The sequence below is a fragment of the Corapipo altera genome, unplaced genomic scaffold (genome assembly GCF_003945725.1).
Source record: "Corapipo altera isolate COAL_440 unplaced genomic scaffold, ASM394572v1 61281, whole genome shotgun sequence".
NCBI classification, from domain to species: domain Eukaryota; kingdom Metazoa; phylum Chordata; class Aves; order Passeriformes; family Pipridae; genus Corapipo; species Corapipo altera.
The window spans coordinates 5,712,113-5,732,997 of NW_020884921.1; the positions used below are offsets into that span (position 1 = coordinate 5,712,113).

General features: G+C 36.3%; 1 protein-coding gene across 2 annotated transcripts in view; it reads left to right on the plus strand.

The window, feature by feature from the left end:
* Positions 1 to 20,885, plus strand: part of ADGRV1 (adhesion G protein-coupled receptor V1) — a 271,306-nt gene that overhangs the window by 227,976 nt on the left and 22,445 nt on the right. For both annotated transcript variants that reach the window (XM_027656816.1, XM_027656817.1), the window contains one exon: positions 6,256 to 6,377. In XM_027656816.1, coding sequence (XP_027512617.1) covers positions 6,256 to 6,377 — 122 coding nt within the window. The remainder of the gene's footprint in view (positions 1 to 6,255; positions 6,378 to 20,885) is intronic.

The window sequence follows — 20,885 nt, forward strand, 5'->3', positions numbered from 1 at the left end:
TTCATTAAATTCCAGAGAGCATAGAGCATTGCAGAAAGGAAAGAGTGGCATATATAGACCTGTAATTATGATTTATACATAGTTATTCATACAAACACGTATTTGCATGTAAATATTTGAACTAGTAGTGTTCATTCCATTTCTGAGAGTAATTCAGTTAGAAGAGAGTTAAAATTACAGTGTGATACAGGTGACCCCATGTGGATTCTGCAGTAATTTGTGCAAAACATTCCTGAATATTGTCAGTAAAAGCAAAATAGCAAGGTCACTGCCTTGCATATTACCATAAAAGATAAAAAGGGCTTGGATATACAGATTTGAAAGGGAAAAAATTTATCTAAGCGTACGTTCTTTTGGTAATTTCATAGATTTTAGGAAAAGACTCTTAAACTGTAGCTGGTAATTCTGAAGTTCTATATTTGTGACCTCTACTTTAAGGTTATCACTAACTTTAATATAAATTTAATAGGAGTAGAAACAGTAAAGTTTATCTTCATTTGTAGAGTATATTTGTTCACAGATAAATTGAATACGAAAGTGTCTAAGTTAAAAACTGAGTCAATATTTTTCTTACTTTCTTTTCTCCTATTGTTGGTATACTCTGAAGCTTACCCTGTGAAGAAGCTTCATCCTGAACCATCCAGAATCACAGAATCATTGAATGGCTTGGGTTGGAAGGGACCTTCAAAGATCATCTTGTTCCAACCCACCTCCCATGGGCAAGGACACTTTCCACTAGATCAGGGTGTTCCAAGCCCCATCCAACCTGCCCTTGACCACTGCCAGGGATGGGGCAGCCACAGCTTCTCTAAACATTCCTTTCCCATGTCTTAGCATACTCAGTGCCAAAATATTTTTCCTTTTGTCTATTCTAAATTTACCTTCTTTCAGATTAAAAGCATTTGCCCTTGTCCTGTCTCTACAGACCTTGGTAAACAAGTCTTTCTCCGTCTCTTTTAAAAGCTCTCTTTAAATATTGAAAGGCTGTGGAGCCTTCTCTTCTCCAGGCTGAATAACTCTCTTGGCCTCTGTTCGCAGCAGAGGTGCTCCAGCCCTCTGATCTTTTTTGTGGTCCTCCCCTGGACCCAGTCTAACATGTCTATCTCCTTGCTGTTCTAGGGACACCAATCTTTGGCACAGCATTCCAGATGCGGTCCCACCAGAGTGGAGTGGGGAGCTTTAATCACCTCCCTTAGCTGCTGGTCATGATGCAGACCAGGACACGGTTTGCTTTCTGGGCTGCAAGTGCGCATTGCCGCCTCATGTCCAGCTTGTCATCAGCTTGTCATCTCCTCCCCCTGTGCAAGTCCCACTCTGCAGGGCCACTCTCAATTCTTCATCTCCCAGTCTGTATTGATACTTGTGATTTCCCTTTCCCAGGTGCAGGACCTTGCACTTGGCCTTGCTCATGGGTCCACTGCTCCAGGCTGTCAGCATCCCTCTGGATGGCATCCCATCCCTCAAGCATATCAACAGCAACACTCATCTTGGTATCATCCACAAACTTTCTGAGGGTGCATTCAGTCCCACTGTCTATGTCTTTAATAAAGGTATTGAACAGTACTGGTCCCAGTGCAGACCCTTGATACTGATATGCATTTGAAGATGGAGCTCTGGATAGCCATTCTGTGGATGTGACCATCCTTCTGGTTCCTCATCTATTAAGTAGTCTGTCTGTCAAACTTGTATCTCTCCATTTTAAAGACAAGGATGTTGTATGGGGCAATGTCAAAGGCCTCCAAGAATTCAAGATAGATGTCATCAGTTGCTCTTCCCTTACCTGCCAATGCAGTTACTCCATTGTAGGGGGCCACCTCATTATTCTTCTACAGCTGTTAGGATAAATTCTGCCTGCTGTACTCAAACGTCTTCCTGAACTTGAGTAGCAGCATTGTCTCTTGCTATTTTGTTCTATCCTATGAGCAGAGTTTGTTGTTACCCACACTAGAGGGGACTCCCGTGTAGTTTTGTTACCAAGAGCAGAATAACAATGCTGGGTTTCACCATACGTATCTAAAAGAAAACACTTCCTCTTTGGTAGCTGCAAAGAGGATCTGTCTGTAGACAGATAAATATTTTCTTGGAAAACTAGGGGATATAATTGGGAGTTTTCTCTTCAAAGAATGCCAACTCTGCCTCTGATGTACTTGTTCAGAGATAGGATTGAGTTTGCTGAAAGAGTCTAAGTTTGTATTGGTTCCATTTACCAGCCTTTGAGCAAACATGTTCTGTTGGCTGACTGTTCTGCTGTATACAGAAACTACCTTCTCAAAAGATTACCTTGACAGGAGCCAAGTCAGAAGCATGCATTGGATAAACAGCCTCTAAATTAACTAATATTTTAGTTTGCAACACGAAAGACTGCTTTTGGTGGAAATCAGGTGGTATAAAGTATGATGGTTATATTTGGTTGAAGCAACAGGAGATTGAGATAGGCATGTGTAAGGAATGGTGTTTTTTTCTTGACAGTCCTAATATGCAAATACAGAAATTGGAGATTAATAAGACAGCAATCAAATATACGTATTTTATTTTCTAACTGTTTGCTAACCTTTCATAATTTCATGGAAATATTTGAAAACATAACAGAGCAATTTTAATTCAAAATTCACCTCAATTTTTTTCTGATAATTCTTTTGTGAATAGATGAGCTTCATTTATTGAATGAATATTGAACTGGCATAATTTTCATGCCCTACCCATAAATATGCAATAGGACTTACCTGAGTCAGATATCATAATTGTAAAAGTGCCAGAATTAATGTAAAGATAAAAACTTTATGTTACCAAAATAGAACTTCATGAAGAATGCCTTAGATATTTAGCTGTAAAATTTTAACTACACTCTTGCATGTTCTTTCATATAAACTTCTTTAATATAAAATCATAGAGTGATTTGCGCTAGAAGAGACCTTAAACATCATCTATATCCAGTTCCCAAATATATTTATTGCCTTAACAGTGTGGAATTCCTGGTCATGACAGAACATGCTGGATGGTCCACCTATACCTACTAGTATCTGATCTTCTCAAGAAACAAATAAGCCTACAAAATGCAAGTGCAGAACATTCCAAACATGCTTCTGTGCTCAGGAAATGATGTTGAGGACAGGGCTTTTGATTGCAAGTGAGAATGTATGTGTAAACATGCAGTTACATGTCTTCCCTATCCTGTGATATATATGCTAAAGTCTTTATCTTGAATTATAAGGCAGATATAAGGTATCTAAAGAATCAAAGGAACAGTAAATTGCAGGAATACTTTCATCTTGAGATGACAATATGCACCTAGAAATCAAGAACCAGATGTTGGCTACTTCTGAACTAAAAGTTATGTACAGTATTCACAATATTCATCACACATATTGGATATAGTATTTTAATCTTTATAGTGCTCCAGGAACTTTTCTTTTTTTGTAATTATGAGAAAAAAAAAATCTTTGCCTCCAAGATTTTTTACAAATACAGTTAGGACAAAATGTACAAGCATAATTACAAGCTGAAATAAAGAACTAAGATCTGAATTAGATAATAACTCAAATGCATCAACTGCACTTACATAATTTAGATTCGTTGCACTGTGCTTTACATGTCCAAATTAGCTTTTTTCCTTTGAAGAAATTTGCAGGAGCAAGTTAATTGCATGAGTTATGACTGTATAGCTGCAAATTTAGTACTCAGTTAATTTTACATAGTGAATCTAAATAATTTTATTAAGTGGAGATAAATAGGTTCAAATTTTTTTCTTTTTTTTTTTTTCCTGTGATTTACAGTTGTTCTGGGATTTGCCATGTTCCCTGAATAACTATAATAGCATAAGCTATAATAAGGTGTCTGATTTTTTCATTTGATTACACCATAAAGTGTCATAAAGATGTATGAGAAAGTTTGCCAAAAACCTGAGATTTAATGGAAAGGTTAGAGAGGCCAATCTTCTATGAGTTTGTAGTAGTGATCATGTATTCTTTATGCTTAATGGGAAGTGTGCTTTTCTTTTAGGAGGTATCCTTTAACTTCAAAATTTCCTTGCCAAAAGCAGCAACAGATCAAAAAATATAAGTTAACCAAAAATAATATTCTAACAGGTTTGTTGCTTCCTATTTCTACAAATTACCAATGAACAATTTTGTCCAGTTGGATTTCATGGATATTTACCTACCAGCTTTCTGACTTTCAATATCAGATACCGTTAAATTCTGCATGTTTAACATTACCAATATGGAATCAGAGGTTTGGTCATGAGTTACTGACTGCATGTTGTTGGTGGTGGCCTTTTCTTCTTTGAACTTTATGAAAGAAATCTGTTATTATTTTTTTTTTGTTACAAAATCCCATTACCAGTATATTGCTTCTGTGAAGCAATATATTCTCCCCAATCATCTGGGAAAAATTGTTTGTAAAGATCTTTCAGGTTTTGCAGTAGGTATTCATGTCTAGCCAAGAACTATTAAAGCAATTAAATTTGCATTATCAGTTTAACAACCTAAGGAGAATACACATAGTAAATATTTATAGGTAAACTCTGAAAATCATTAAAGCTGTACTATTTAATTTCTTCATTTATTGACTTTCCTATTTATAGAAAAAAAATGAAGCACAATGACCAACAGTGATGAGAATACAAACATTTGGATACACTATGAAAACACAGTTTATTCTTTATTTTCCACAGTTAAACCATGTAGATGTTTGCTGCAAAGACACACTCTGCATTACACTTTAGAACACTAATATTATTTAAGAATTTGCAGTTTTATTAATTTCTATTTGATTTAGCACTGTTGGTTTTATTTTCATATGAAGAAAACTACAAATAATTAGACTGTCTGTTTTGGTTCATATCAAGCCTATTTATTGGCGTCCCATTCCTTTGTGCAATGCTGATTTTACAAACTTTAAAGTATTTGTTGCTTATTTTCTGACATGTTTATTCTAGTTATTGAGCTTTTGTTTGATCAAAATACAACAAATTATCTGAATAAAATGGGTGAAGAGAATTCAAACAACTGAGGCTTTAAATGCTGCCAGAGTTTCAACTCTGTATTAACTCTTTACAATACTGAAAATGAATAATGAAACAATTATTACCAATAAAGATAAAAGCAGAGTCATAAATTTTACCAATATGTTGCAAAAAGCAGACATCTTTACACTTTTTCTTGTTAAAATGTTATGTTTATGTGACTTTGGGAGTCCTTTAGCAATTTTGTTTAATACTGTACAAATAGTAAGTGCCTTCTCGGTGTAAACCAAACCCAAACTGCTGTTCCTGGAATGATGCCTGTCAAAAGCACGTCTCCACTCTTTGCTGATGCTGCATGACTAATGCAGGGAGGGGCAATACCTGGCCGAGCACCTCTGCCCCCGAGGTGTGCAGATCTGACAAACATGGACTTTGAGTTCTACCACAAACACAGTCAACACACGGGGCTGGCTTCTGTCAGTGGGAGGAACATGTGCAGGCAAAAACTAACAACTGCTTTCCTTTTGGCGAACTTTGTCCATACTGGCAGACATCTTCCTGACAGCAGTCCTGAAATCTTTTATGCTGTAAATACAGTAGAGAATATAAAATGCAGCTGTATGTGTGGGTGCTACTTAAAGAGAGATTCTGCATGTATTTTTGAAGGTGAATGAAGTTAACTACTTCAAAGTCTGTCTTGAGGGGTTCCTTGACTGAGTGGAGGTTGTCACTTTAAGTTTTATGGGTCAGCTGCCTTCTTATGTTTGACTTGAAGGGGAAAGTAACAACAAATCAAAGAATGAGCTATTCTTATAATTTCAATATAATTCTATATGTGGCCGGAGTTGGGGCAGTTTATGTATCCATAATAATTTTCTTCTATTCCCTTTCCTCTCAATTCTTAGAAATACATTTCCTATTGAAACTTTCAGAGCTTGCCAAGAGCTCTTCCATGCTTCTTCCAAGTTCTGCATATTTTCCAACTCCAAGTGTGTTCTTCCCACCTGCAAAGCACCCATGCCTGGTTTGCTGAGCTGGGCTGTTTTCCCATGCCCCTCACATCTCTCAGTCCCCTTGTCGTGCCCTTCTGCTGGTCTCTTGATGTTGAGATGGAGTCCCAAAAGCCTTGGGACCCCCACCCAACTAGGGCAGGAGAGGGGCTGCCCATCACTGGAGAACAAGCTCCAAGGTTTGCCAGAGACAGCAAAAAACCTGGGTCCTGTGTCAGTAATGCTTTAAAAAGTGTTTTTCTCAGGGCACACCAGCTGAAATACTGTGTTTGTGTTTTACAGAGATCCCCTTGGTCTTGTACCTCTTTGCCCTGATTTCCATCACCTGGCTGTGGGGAGGACTGCACATGGCTTACCAGCAGCTCTGGATGCTGGTCTTCTTCATCATCTTCAACAGCCTGCAGGTAAGAGCCTGTTGCCTCGATCTTCCTGCAGACCTGGAGGGCTTCTCCTCTATTCGTGTTTGTCATTTTGACTTCACCAGCTGAATGACATCAAGTAATACACTGTAACACAGTGAAAGTGTTAATTATGTATTCTCTTTATTTCCCAAATTGACATAAGGAATGCATATTAAAGCAAAGGATGTGTTGTTTTGAAACAATAGCTGTGTAATTGCAATAAATTGAATTTCATAGCTGCTACACTGGGAAAGAAAATTGCTTGCTTCTGTATGTAAAGTCTTAGTGAGATAATTATGGCAGTAAAACTAAAATATCTGCAGCCTTTGCAAAAACACTGAGTATTTTCTGTATCTGTTAACTTTAATTAAAAAAAAGAGCAAATATTTTAGATTATATAGACCTAATACTGAATTTTTTCCATTATGAGACGTGAGCCTTGAGGCTTAGTTTTTCTCAGTACAGCATACCTATTGGTAAAACAAAGATCTTTTATTGAAAAAGGAAACAAATATAAATTAGAAGTTGATCAGTAGTTATAAAAAATGTAAATAGCCCGTTGCAAAATTTTACACATATAAATACTTCCACTGGGCTCACTACTACATTGCATACTGCACATTGCAGAATTATTTATGGAATAGAGGTTAATATATCACAGATGAGAAATGCCTCTGATGTCTGAAAACAGTGAAATTAGGAGGAACTTCAAAAATATATATCAAAACCTTTGGAGGGCAAATTCTTCTGCCCTCCAATATGCCCCTCTTATAGTTTTGTAACAGAAATGTGTGTTTATTATTTTCCAATATTAAAAATCTTTATAAACCATCAAATAAAAATTATTTTAAAATGAGTTTTTTCACAAAATAGGTTAATTTTATTTTTTAATTCAAAAAGTGGGAGTTTCCTTAAGAAGTATTGAAATATTTTCAAAATGTACATCTCAAACATAAATTCTTTTTTTTATAAATTCAGGAAAAAAGTGTACCTTATTCTCCTTCTAACACATTTGATTATTCTGTGTATAGTGTCATTTAACTGTTCTATATACATAGATATATTGACTCTGCTTCACTGATAGATATGGTCTTTTTTGTATTAGGATGAATTAATTATCAATTAATTTGTCTTCTACCTTAATGATGGTTCCTGATATCTGAATGATAGTTCCTAATATCTGGGAAATAACTGTAGATGACAATGGGCTTGCAGAAGGTAATGTAGCATCTCTATTCAAATTACATCACTATTGGTCTTCTACATCAAAAGGAGAAACCTGTTATTTTTGTTATTCCTAATCCTAGAGAATCTGTAAAACCTCAAGTATAAAACACATGGTCCCTTATTGAAAGGAGATGTTAAAATTGCAAATGCATGATCTCTTCCTGCTTATTATTTTAAACTAAAACATGCAGGTCTGGAGCTCCAACTGAAACAGTAGTAAACAAAAACTTTATTTCCAGCTATGAGAAGCTTGATAACTTATAGTCCATGTTTTAAAAATATGTTTATCCTTTAATGAGAGTTTTATGATATAAAATATAATAGGACAGTATCCACTACCTTTTATAACTATTTACATGATATTTCTTAAAGTATAAAATTACCATACATTTAAAAAAAAAAGACAGCTTTTTAGTGTTGAGTACCCTGAAAGAAGTTGAAAAAAGTAGAGTAGCTCTTGCACAGTACTAGAGTTGTTTGTCTTAGTAGATGATTTCCTTCAGTGCTTTGTAAATCTCTATGAAACAAGTTAAAAAACATTTCCTGGAACACCCCCCATTTTAAATAACCGTCCCATGTACATTATTCTCCGCTTTTAAAGTTAGAATTTATCTAATCAGGAAACGAAAAAACTGATGTCTGGTTCAGGTGACCAGACATGTAGCATGAAAGGAAAAATAGGGAAGAAACAAGAAGAAGTCTGTAAATTTCCTTAATCTATGCTTTTCATAAATAACCAGATAAACTAATGAACTTATTTAGAAAAAATGTCTATGCAAAGTGCTTGTGTAGAAGAAAATTGTGTATTACAAATACTGAAAAAACAAGTGGTTTGCTGTAGGCAGCTGCAGCTTCATAAAGCTTTTTCAGACCATGTTCCCACTGAGGAGGGGTTGGTCTCAGGGGACACACACTCTCTGCTGAGGATCATTCTGACCTGCAGGCTCTGCAGAGCGAGGTTTATCCAGCTTGTGGACAGTCATGTCCAGTGTCCTTTGAAGATTTAGTCTCAGGCCGTCTGTTTGTGATTGGGAAAAGAAATGGGGACTTTAGAGTGGATAACTCATTTTCATAACAGTGTCAATAGAAACATCTCATTCTATGTCTTTATCAACTCTCAGAATTCATAGTGATTGTTAAAATTAGGTGGTTTTTTTCTGCAACGAAGGGTGGTTTTACCATTCATTGGTGGGCATTTCTGTCATACAACATGCCCTGTTTCAGCTGGAAAGCAATTCAGTGTTCATTAAGAGCTTTTTCACAACAGAAGAGGGAACATGAAATAATTTACAAGAAGCAGAGAGCTCCTTCCCTGCTGCTCAGGAGCTATGGACTGTGGAACAAAGCAGAACGTGACCCATTAAAATGTGTTGCATCTCAAAATGGGTTCAGTGCGGGAGACTGAAAGGACACTGAACGTTATCCATTGTATTTGTTTAGCCTTATGACATGCATTTCCTAGGAAATGCACTTGCTAGAAAAATCATCCACTAAGGACAAATAGTTTCCAAGCACTTCCTGCGGGAAATGGTTCCCATCAGAGACAAGTTTATAGTATAAGCTATTCTAGTGAATGCCGGGGAAAGCAACCCTTTCCCTGTAATTTCAGGAATAAATATTCAAAGAGATGTATGGGAGAGCAATAATTGATTTACAAAATAAAAAGTACATTGAGACAAGCATGAAAGGAAAATAATAAGAAGCATGTTTGGGATATCTGACGTTGTGAGTTCCTTGGCAGTATGTTCCCAATTATCCTATCCACACAGCATCTGCGTTGTAGAAACATATTCCATACTCTCATGCGAAAAGCCTTGGCTCCTCATCTTTTCACTTGCAAAACAGAAAGAAACCTTCTTTCTTAACATAGGATTTTCATCATGGATTTATTCATAATATATTTATTTGCTGGGGTCAGGAGTGAAAGCGGAAGCTTCTGTCTTAAGTACTTCTCTCTGAAGGCTGGGATTTCACAAGCTGGTTTGCATGTGCCAGAGCTGTCCCAGTGATTGACATGTTTTTCATGCCATTAGGGGAGTGTTTCTGGTTTGTGCAGCTGATGTTGTCAGCAGCATGTTTGCGTTCAGTGGATCCAAAGTTCAGGGCAGTGGGTGGATCTCTTCCCATTGTTTGCAGAGGGATAGAGATGAGGCTCCAGACACATTCTCAGGCTATTCTCTCCAGCTGACTTAATATAATCTTGATTTTTCTTTGCCTGTGTTTCCACTGTGCTGCACGCCTCTGTCCTTTACCTTTATAATTTAAGGTGTATTTACACTGCAAACAGCAAGGTATTAAATATCCCATAGCTACCCCTGTCACGGTTTCCTGTACCTTGTGCTAAGCCCCACCACACTCTTCTCTGAGCAATAAATTAATTAATTTTTAATAAGTAATTTTGAATAAAAACTCTATTCCTATGAAATACTGAAATATTATCCATCAATAGTATTAAAATCCCAAACAATTTATATCAGGAGAAAAGTAAATTGTGACTGGGAGGTATCCCATTATTAACTACAGTATTTAAAATATCCAGTGTATTATTTTGGATGATGCAGATAAGGGTTAAATGAGTTTGTGTGTTCTGTGTTTGAGCACACCAGGATGACTCATGCCCACGTAGTAAGCATCAGTGCTACATGTGAAATACTTCTTCCCAAGAAACACAGGGAGTCTAGAAGTAAGAGTTGATTTGTGGTTTTCCAAACTGGGTGAATGGGCTGACTTGCCTAATACAAAATTTTGAAAAGTCAACTTATTTGTAGTGGATTACAGTAAGAGATGTTTCAGTATATATATATTATTCTGAAATAATATAACATATAAGGAATATCTAAAAAGCCTTTGGTAGCTTTAACAAGAAATATGGGCGTACAGAAAACAAGTGAACAGGTGCACATCCAAACCTGACACTGAGTGGAGAAAATGTGATTCAAAAAACTTCATTAATTGAAATAGCAGGGTGAAACCAGAATGAGAGCAAAGGCTAGCTTTAGAAAAGGAGGTAAAACAGTGAAGAAAGCTAGTAGATTTGTTGTCAATATCTACAATATAGGAAATATAGGAATCGAATACCCTATTTAAGGAACAACAGAAAATAAATATGATAAGAGAAATCAATACATCACGGTTTTAGAAGCAAAAAAAGAAAAGATAAAAAATACCACATATTGTGATAGTAAGAAGAGAGTAGAGAGTAAGTTATTACGTTATGTTGTACAGGGAAAAATATAAGCAAGAGTATACAGTTTATAAAGCTTATGCCAGCACCAGTTTCAAATGAAATATGTATTTCTTCCTAGAACATACTGTTTAACTCTGAAATGTAGTCAGGGGTCACAGAGCAGGCCACTGCTATAAATAGGCTCACTTCCTGTTTCTTACAGCATCTTCCTAAAGTGTCTGCTCTGATGAATCAGAGGTGGACTAGAAGATCCCATGCAATGGTTCTGATAATCAACGCTACACAAAAGTAAACAAAATCCAGTACTAGACAGAGATGAGATGGGAGTAAATGTGGTGGGTTTTAAAAGTCTGCCTACAGATTTTGCAAAAAGTGATGCCATACTGCAGATAAGCCCAACAAAATGCAATGAAGGCATCATAGTAATGCCAAGATAAGTTGAACTACAAGCAGAATATCAACAAAAGCACATATGTGTGTTCAAGTAGCTATAGTCCAAGCAATACGAAATCTTTGTCTGTCAGCTGTCAGCATAAACAAAGCACAGTTAAACACAGCTCAAAGAATTCATACACTGCCCCAGAAGCAAAATAAAATACACATCCAAAGCAAGCACTGCATTTTGACATCTGTGCAGTAAAGCAGATTTTATGCTGTTTCTGGAGATTTGAATTCTTACCTGGAAGAAAAGACAATAGTATATTAAGTACTGTTTATTTATTTAATAATTTAACAAAAAAGCAGTAGGAAAAGAAGTTATTTTTGTTAAAGTAAAAAACTTTGAAACTTTGTTCAGGTTGTAAATTTTTTTTAAAGTAAAAATAACTAAAATAAATCAAATAAAGAAAGCTTATAACTTTGTGATATGTCACGCCTTTTGACATCATGCATTATACATACAAACATACAAAACTGTCCAAGAGACTTGATTATTCAGTGAATCACAACAATGCAATGTTCAGTTTTATATCCCTTTCTCTATGTTTATGACTTCCTTCTTAAAGAAGGCGTCTCAGTGTTCCTAGTTACCACCTGAAATGTACTCTAACACCCTTTTTCCTGTAATTATTTCTGAAATTATGGTAAAAGATTCCATTTAGCTATTCAAGTCCTTTCAAAATGGACCCAAATTCAGTTTATAGCTGGAGACAAAACAAGAAAAAAGTGTGTGGTGTCTGGTAAACATAGGAAGCATTGTTAGGATAGAACTAAATATCTCTTAAATATACAGGAAAAATTTATATCAGAAGAGAGTTGCTTGTGTGTAAAGTTGTGTTTTTAGTGATGAAAGTATGCAGAATAATGCATAGTAAAACTTCAAATAGTATGCAGTGAAAGAGTGTACTGATGTGGGCTTTGTTTTACTGGATTTCCAACCAATCATCACTCAAAAACATTTAGACTTCTCAGTCACTGACATAAAATAGAAAAATGTGACTAGAATGTATTTTTTAAAAAACAAATATGGTAATTAAATAACATTTTAAGTCTTTCAGTGCCTAAAAAGTTCCTTCATCCATTCTTGAAGAACTTTACATTAAGAATATATTTGAGAAAAAAATCTCTAAACACCAATTTTTTGAAGTAGAAGATGACAAAGCAGTTTGCAGCCTGGAAGGTGCAAGTAATGGCCAGAATTATGTAGTACATAACAAATAGGAAATGCAACTGTGGCATGTATTGCCGCAATCAGTGGAACATGGCCTCTGAAAAGGACTTCTAATTAAGTGTGTTCTTTTCTTCTTTTACATCTGTCGTTAAGAGTTGACTTCTCTTACTGTAGTGAATAAAATAAAAACAAGTTGGTTTACTATCTGTAATAAATCACCTGCCTTTTATTTTGCGTTGCTGCCAGTCTCTTTGTGTCACCATAAATAGCTTTCTTTTTCTTTTTTTCTTTCTTTCTTTTTTTCAATAAACCAGGTGTATTAGGGAGGGGTTCGAACATACTGAAGCCTGAAAACCATGACACCGTCAAAAGCTTAACAAAAACCAATATTTATTACCAAGAGGTGGCCAACAAAATGAACAAACCCAAAAGGGAGAAAGGAGGAGAGAAATAAGCCCCCAGCACGACCTCCCCAGTTACCCAGCTGTTGCCCATAAAGTTATCTTACTGACCTAGCATACCTATAATTGCCCATAGCAGAAGCTGCATCCTTGGAGTGTCAGTAAGTTCGCAAACTGCAGGCGTCCCTGCCAAAGGCAATGTTGTCCTTGGTGCGAAGTTAGCTCCCTTCCAAGAATTAACTGAGTGACCACAACCTCCCAGGTGTGGCCAGCACTGCCCAGCCCGAGGCCCTCAGTCCCTCTCGGTTATGTAAGTGCATCCCTTCTGCGCTTGCGTGAGAACTTCAGAAATCCCCTCACGCACACGCAGTATGCTTTGGGGGTCTTTTCTAATTGAGTTGGGGGTCGAGCCTTCCTCCCCTCCTTACCACTTTCTCCTTCCAGCGACCTTGGAGGACAACCAGCCAATCACAGAACACCAATTAAAACAGTTTATACAGAAGTTCTCCCTCCAAGGATGAATTCACTGTTTTATCAGTGAACTTGGCAGGGAGAATATAAACTACTGCAGGTGGCTGGGGCCAAACACAGACCAAAAGTATCAGCATAAATTCACCCTGGTATAACAGATGAAAGAAGTATTTTGGTATAATAATGTAAAATCAGTATCTTTTTTTTTCCTTTAAATCCAGACTACTAATTTGTGTACCATTATTTTAAGACCATTAATTGGTGGGGCTGAAAGGGATTGATCCAAAAGTGCTGAAAGATCTGACCATGTGGTTGTTAGCCTATTTTTGCAAATTATGGTGACTGAAGATGAGCATGATGGCAAGTAAAAGGATAGCATTACTCTATAATTTTAAGAAGGCAGAGCATACCTTCAGGAAATTTGGGGCTGACAGTGCTAGGGAAAATGGAATTCATCTTGGAAATAAGGTAAAGCACATTCAGGCTGTACCAGGAGGAATTTAACCAACAGACTGAGTTATCATGTGTGTCAACTCATAGCTAGCAAAGCCACACATTGAATACTCCATCCCATTTTGGAGTCTCCATTTCATGAGACGTGAAGAAACTGGTGAGGGTCCAGGGGAGGGTCCACAGTGGTCAGAGGCCTGGATGGAGCACATGTCCTTTTAACAGTGCCTGAAGGAACAGGCTTTAGCCTTTAGATGGTTTATTTAATCAGGTGAGGAGGACAGCAATGGAAAATATAATAGCAGCATACAAATATTTGGAAGGTAGTTAAAAAGTTACATTGTCATACACTTCTGCTTTCTTGATAGCACCAGGTAACAACAGCAAGGGCACATGGCTGCAAGCTGTTGCATGGAAGGTTCAGACTGGATATCAGGAAAAATAATTCACTAGGAGGAAGTAAGGAACTAGACCTGTTTCCTAGAGATGTTTGGAATCTTCGCTTTTGCAGGGTTTTAAAGTTCAGCTAGGCAAGGTGATACAGACCCAGTCAGTGCACTGACCCTCTCAGTTGACTGAATGGCCTCCCAAGGGCCCATCCAGTCAGTTTTCCTCTGGTTCTATGATTTGATATGTGGAAAGTTTATTCTCAACCCATTCATTGTGATAGACAAACACCTCCATGGTACCGAGGTCATCAGTTTTTAAGGAAGCACTGAATATTATGGAGCTAATGATAAACCTCCAAAACTCAGAAACTGTATAGATGGGAAAGTTTAGATAAGACATTAGCCATCTTTGGAGTAGTGGATTTGGTTTCTCATGTTTCAGCACTGCAGGGTGGTCTCTGTGCATATATGTCTTCCTGCTGAACATCATTATGTTACGGAGGCTGATCTGAATGTTTCTGAGAAATAAATGCGTGTGAAGTTTTAATAGCCTCTAGGAAAAGAACCATTCCCTTTTCTTCCACCCACACATTTCCTGCACAAGAACCCTCTGTGTTGTACAAGCCTGATGTTTCAGCAGTATGAGGAGGATGTTTTCTCCTTTTCTTCATAATAAATACAGATGAAGCCTTGTTCAGGGAATTGTAAAATTCATGTTAAAAAAAAATATTTTCCTTATTTTATGTACTGCTTCTGTGGACTCCAGGAAACTACTGCAGAAAAAGTAAATAGCTTTACTGATTTTATCTCTCATAGTTTCATTATTACTCAACATATTAATGACATGCAAATTTAGCAGAAACCATGATAAGCTAAAATTTCATTCTGAAGTAACACTGAAATAACTGGAATTCAGATTGCCTTAATTGACTTTTTTTCCCCTGAAGTACTGTATGCAACATAAAGACCTCTTTGTCTTTAATTTTATCCTTGACATAGAATACATTTTAAACAGGTGTTACTTTTGGAACTTGTTTAGATTTTTATAATGTTTTCCATCTGATGAGTGTGGAATGAATATGAGTTAAAGGACCATCACTGAGCCTTGATTTGTAGATGACTTTTTGAGCTGGTAAGAGAAGAGGACAGAAAGGGATATGAAAAATGTGTAGAAACTGGGAAAAATAAAGTCCGATCAATTAAGTCCTTAGAGAATCAAATCTCATGCCCCTTATAGAATAGTGCATAAACAAACCTCCCTCATGTGGGTAAAATGGTTACTGCATACAGCAACCAGTATGAGTTCAGAAGGAGTTCCAAACTTAAAAAAAATACAGACCATTTAACAAGTTTTCTCATCTAGACATAGTTGAAATATCTTGAAACCATCAGTAAAATCAGTCTTTGACAGCTTCTCCTAACAACACTTTAAAAAAGCATTTGTGCTATTAATCTGTATGCACATAAACAATAAATGCTTATTTTCCAGTGAGGACAGAGCAATTCTCTAAGTACAGTTGATAATGATTTTTCTATCCTAGGAATTAAGGAATTAGAAATTGTCCAAACCAGGACAGAGTTAGCCCAAAAGAAACTCTTCAGTGGATTCTTTTTAGAAGTGCTTTCTTCCAAACAAGTGTTGTTGTGGGCTCTGTCAGGTCACATCAAGACTAAAGAGGAGGTAGTTGCCAAAAGAAACGGTGACTCTGTAAAACAGTGACATGATATGGAAATAGTTTACCTTTAACTCAAAAGTGGTTTGGAATAGAATAAACAAAGAATCCTTGATTAAGGCGGGGAGACTTCTATACATTGGAAAAACCTTTTTGTGCCACAACATTGGTTCAGTTACATATTCTATACTAAATATATTTTGATTTTGACAACTAAAATCCCGTTGGTTAGATATCAGTTTTACAGTTAAAGATCAGATACTTAAAAGTAAAATCTGGCTTGGATATAGTGAAGTTAGCATACTAATCTAAGGCATTATCTGCTAACCTAGACAAAAGAAAAGCACGAAATCTGTTCAACTCATAGGCAGGTATTTGAATACAGTTTTGCAACAAAATTGGAGGAGTAAAGGGAAAAATATGGTCAAAATAAAATGGGAAAAGTGTAAAAAAATAGTAATGTTGCAGCTTGATAATAGTCTTCACTTGAATTTTCATTATGAGCATGGCAGAAAAATGCTAATACAGTTTTTCGGTTACACAGATTTAGGTATTACTGGTTATTCAGAGGACTGATGTATCCTACACAATGAAATGGTTGATTTTTAGTCTGTGGAACGACTTAATAGTAATTATATGATATCCAACAACACTAAGTGCAGAATTATGCACTAAGATACTGATAGTGAAAGAATTTCTGCTATAAGTTGAGAAGTTATATATAAACAAGAAATAGAAACTGGGATGAGTGTATTACTTTATCTCAGGAGAAATCCAAATCAGCAGTATAATACAGAAGGAAGCAAATGTGACACTAACATTGTACCCAACAGTAATCTGAATGCCATTATAAAAGGTACTGGTGATGCATTATTTGGAATCCTCTGGACATTTCTGAGTCCATTGGTCCAAAAAATTAATTATGTATATGGTAGGAACAGAAAAAAACAGTATTAAATGGTGATCAGGGATTTGGAAATCTTATTTCAGAAGCCTCAAAGTATTTCACATGTTATCTATTATCTACTGTCTGTGTGCATGCTGACCTAGCAGCTGTATAATCACACTAGAGTCATCTTGCATGCAAAACAATGTATCTTAATTTTTTTTAGAGACCTCAGTCTGTTTTCAGAGTTTACTCTGACTAAGAAGAGCTCTTTGAGTTCCAACACCTCAGTTCTGTTCAGGAGGCAATGTGGTGTTAGGGCACAGAGCATCTTTCAAAGTTACGTTCAGTTTACCTGCAACTACTAGCGTGGGTAGAGCCCTTCCCAAATCTTCGTTCGCGAAGCCTAGCCATGGTGATGATGATGATGACTAGCGCAGTGCTCTGACAGCTGAGATTTGTAAGGGCAAACAGTTAAACATCCAACCTGCTCATAAACACTGAGTGTGGCTGTGATCTCATACATTCTTTGAGATTTTCAGTATTTCCTTCTGTTAACAAAAGGTCCATGAATTTAAGGAACGTGTTAACTGTACTGTTGTAAATTAATTTCAAAGTGAGTTTCTTTGAAAGTATGTAAATGTAATATTGCAAGTGTTTTCTTTTTGTGTTGAATTTTGGTGATGGATTTTTTCCTCCAAAGGAATGTGTCAAGAGTTAAATGTGAGATCTGAGTATAACTGCTTAGTAGTAACTTCCTCAGGAACTTTCTAATGGATGTGAGGACTGCAAATCATTTGGGTCTGGAAGGAGTTGAGCAACTGTGAAGCTGGAGCTAACCACAGTTGGATGAAAATCACTAAATTATGTTTTCTTTATTTTGAGCAAAATGTCAAGTACTGCTTTTTTGCCTTTGCCTTTACAAAGGTCAATTGGATTTAGAAAAAGCACCAAATCTACTTGTACTGTCAGCTGATTGTTTGTTTAAATCTCCAGATATGTTGTTTTGCTGTTGCAACAGAGTCGTGAAGAGTTTTAGTGACAAAGATCCTCAATTGCAAAACTGGGAACCACACTGACATTTTTTCTTTTTTCTTTCTATATCCTCTCAAAGGAGATTGAGTAGAAGCCTTAGTTTTGAGGGGGCTATCATCTAATTTCCTGTATGTGGGTGTGTGCAAGTGTGAGTAAGTAAAGCACATAATCTACTGGAGAACTCGCTAATGTGATTGTGCTTTAAAAAATGTGAAACAGTGAAGCAGGGTGAAAATTGTGACACATTCTTAAATAGGCTCGGATATTCTGCATAGCTGGTGGCATATTTTGAAATTTCCGTATTTCTTATGCGCCCATCACCCTCTGGGATTAATCTTTTGAGTTCCAGAAAAGAGAAATTGGGCATTTTAATATACATAGTGATTCCTTTTCTCAGTGGAGCAGAGCTCTTACATGACCTTTTTCTTATTCCTGGCTTCTGAAAGATAACAAGATAAGAGTGATTCTCACCATGAAGACTGCTGCTTACCTGTAAAGCTTTGTTATTTTCACACTACCTTTTTTGTAACCCCCTATTGTTAGCCAGGTAGGCCAACTTATGTGACAGAAATTTTTTACTTCATAAAAGGTGTATGTGCTTATAGATCTACTTTCAATTCTGTAGCTTCATTTTCTTCAGTGAACAGAAAAGGGTTAGTCATACTCCCCACCTGTAGACATCTAATTTAATGCACTGATTTCCAAAGGCTTTTTATATGATCTGTAAAGAGGGAAATGTGATTCCAGAGGATGCTTCACCAGACATGTAAGGTTCCTGCTTTCACTTAGTATAGCATTTCAGTATTTAGACTCAGAGATTTCATCCCAAAGACAACTCTCTCCTTAAGCACCTGCTTTTGTCCACTTCTGCATGGGTTTTAAAAAAATAAAATCTAGACGTTGCCTACATAGAGAAAGAAAGTCTGCAATCACCCATCCCAGTGTTTGTTTGCCTATATCAGAATCATTTTTCATTTTTCCCTAAGAAATAGGTGATCTAGAAGGAGAAACAAATAATTTGTATCTACATTTCCACAGAGCCTTTACTTTGCAGATAAATACAGCATAGATGTCCTTCATGAAGGCTACAGTAGTATAGGAGGAAGTGAGGCCATGGAGTCATGATGAGATTTTTGGATCACGTGAAGGTTTTTTAAAAGAACCAGTGTAGAAATACTCTAAAAAGTCATTTATCCACGATCTAGATGTGTGGGCTGAATTTTGTCTGAAGTTATTATCCCAATCCCTTGAAAAACAATGTAATTGTCCTACTTTCTTTTGAAAACCAACTGAGAAAGTATCCTTAGAGCAGCTGTTACCAAATTTTAGAAATATTTAAATTAATGAAAATTTTGATAGTTTTTCATCTCAGAAAATATTGCTAGAAAACTACATCTTACTTGGTGTATTTGGACAAACTTGCAGAAATTTGAAAGTATGGATAAAAAAACTTGAGAAATTCAGTATTATCACTACCATGATATAAATTTTAAGTTCATATGTTGTAAAGAAACTTCAAAGAATGCACAGCGAGTCATTTTCTGCTTATGCAAATCATTATGATAGGATACAATGATATAATATATGCAAAACTGAGTTTAAATTATTTTTATTTACTATCTTTGTTTTGTAGTTTACCTAGCCTGTGGGTAGCCATGTCTGTTCTGCAGCAACATAAATTACCATCCTGTCGATCTTCAGATATGAGTATTATCATCTTATTATAGATGGCTGGAATAAAAACATGGGAAGATAAATGACTTTTATGGGGCCAGCATATTTGCTAATATAGGAAGCAAGCTTAATGGCTCCTACATTCCAGGTTTGTACTTAGTTCAGTAAAACCACATTACTACCAATCTCTCAGTCTGTATTGCCACAAGTGTGTTTTTTTAATGGATTATATTTTCTAAATGGAAGCCAAATTTAGTGCTACTAAAGCATTAAATCCTTGTAACAGTAGAAAGTAGAAGGAGCTTTGGGATAAATGATATTCAGGATAATCTAAATAAAGACCCTCCTCTTCCAGGAAGCATCTCTTTTTGGATTGCTTCAGATTTCCACCGTAATTTCCATTGACAAATAGCATTAGCACACACTGTTTAGCCACTCCGTTAACATGGTTTGGCTTAGTGTGTAAAAATGATTTGTAATAGCTGAAATACCTAGCATGGACCAGAAGAAAATAAGGCAATACTTAACACCAAGTTACTTAACACTAAATGGTGTCAACTGTATCTGGAAATTTCTTCTTGCACTGTACAAATACGAAACCTGCACAAATAAAAGATAAATAAATAAAACCGAATAAATTCCACAAGCATATTTATAGCTTTCTGACAATAATTGATTTCTGTGTGTGACTTGCATAGACTGGACCACCTAGTGCATGAAAAGATTATTAACTTTGTTCACATAAAAGCCCTTATGCTGTGTACCGCAGCTTTTCAAAACACTGTTTAAGTAGGTGTTAAATGGTCCAGTAATTTTTTTAATAAAACCAGGAATCATTCATCATGTCAATACTCAAAGACTTTGTGTAAGGATAAAAATGTAGTGTAGGATTTATCTAAATGCAGTTTAGGATTTAGATGTGTTTTGTAGGTTGCTTCATCCTGTCCCACTGAGTAATCTCATCACCAGCACTGCTGACCCAGAGGATCAGAAATTATTTTCATAGGCCTATACATATCTTTACTACTGTCTTCATTCATTTGCTGACCCCAGAAAGGCAACAGGGCAAAGATAATCCCAGGAAAAGAGAAAGGTGTAAGGTTACTGTATCCCCTTCTCCTAAATAGTAAAATTAAACTCATACCATGTTCTATGAGATCCTTTCATTAGAATACTGGAAAAAAAATCTTGATTTCAATGTCCTAACAAGGTCTTTTCATTGAAAGTGAAGCCTTCCATTTATCACATTGCATAAATACTGAAAAGATGAAAGGGTATTTATTTGTTTTCTTTACAAAAAAATGTCAGTGCGTCTATAAAGTGTGAGTGCTGGATTTTTGGGCTGTCATTGAAATGCATCTGTTACATGATACGGCACAGATAATCTTAAACAGACATGAGCTATAGCCCATCTGCTTTGGAGCCAAGAGTGATATAATAGTGTCAACAGAGATGCAGAGATAGGGAGAAAAAGGGTGAGGGAAAAAGCTCCCAAACTTAGGTTCAGCA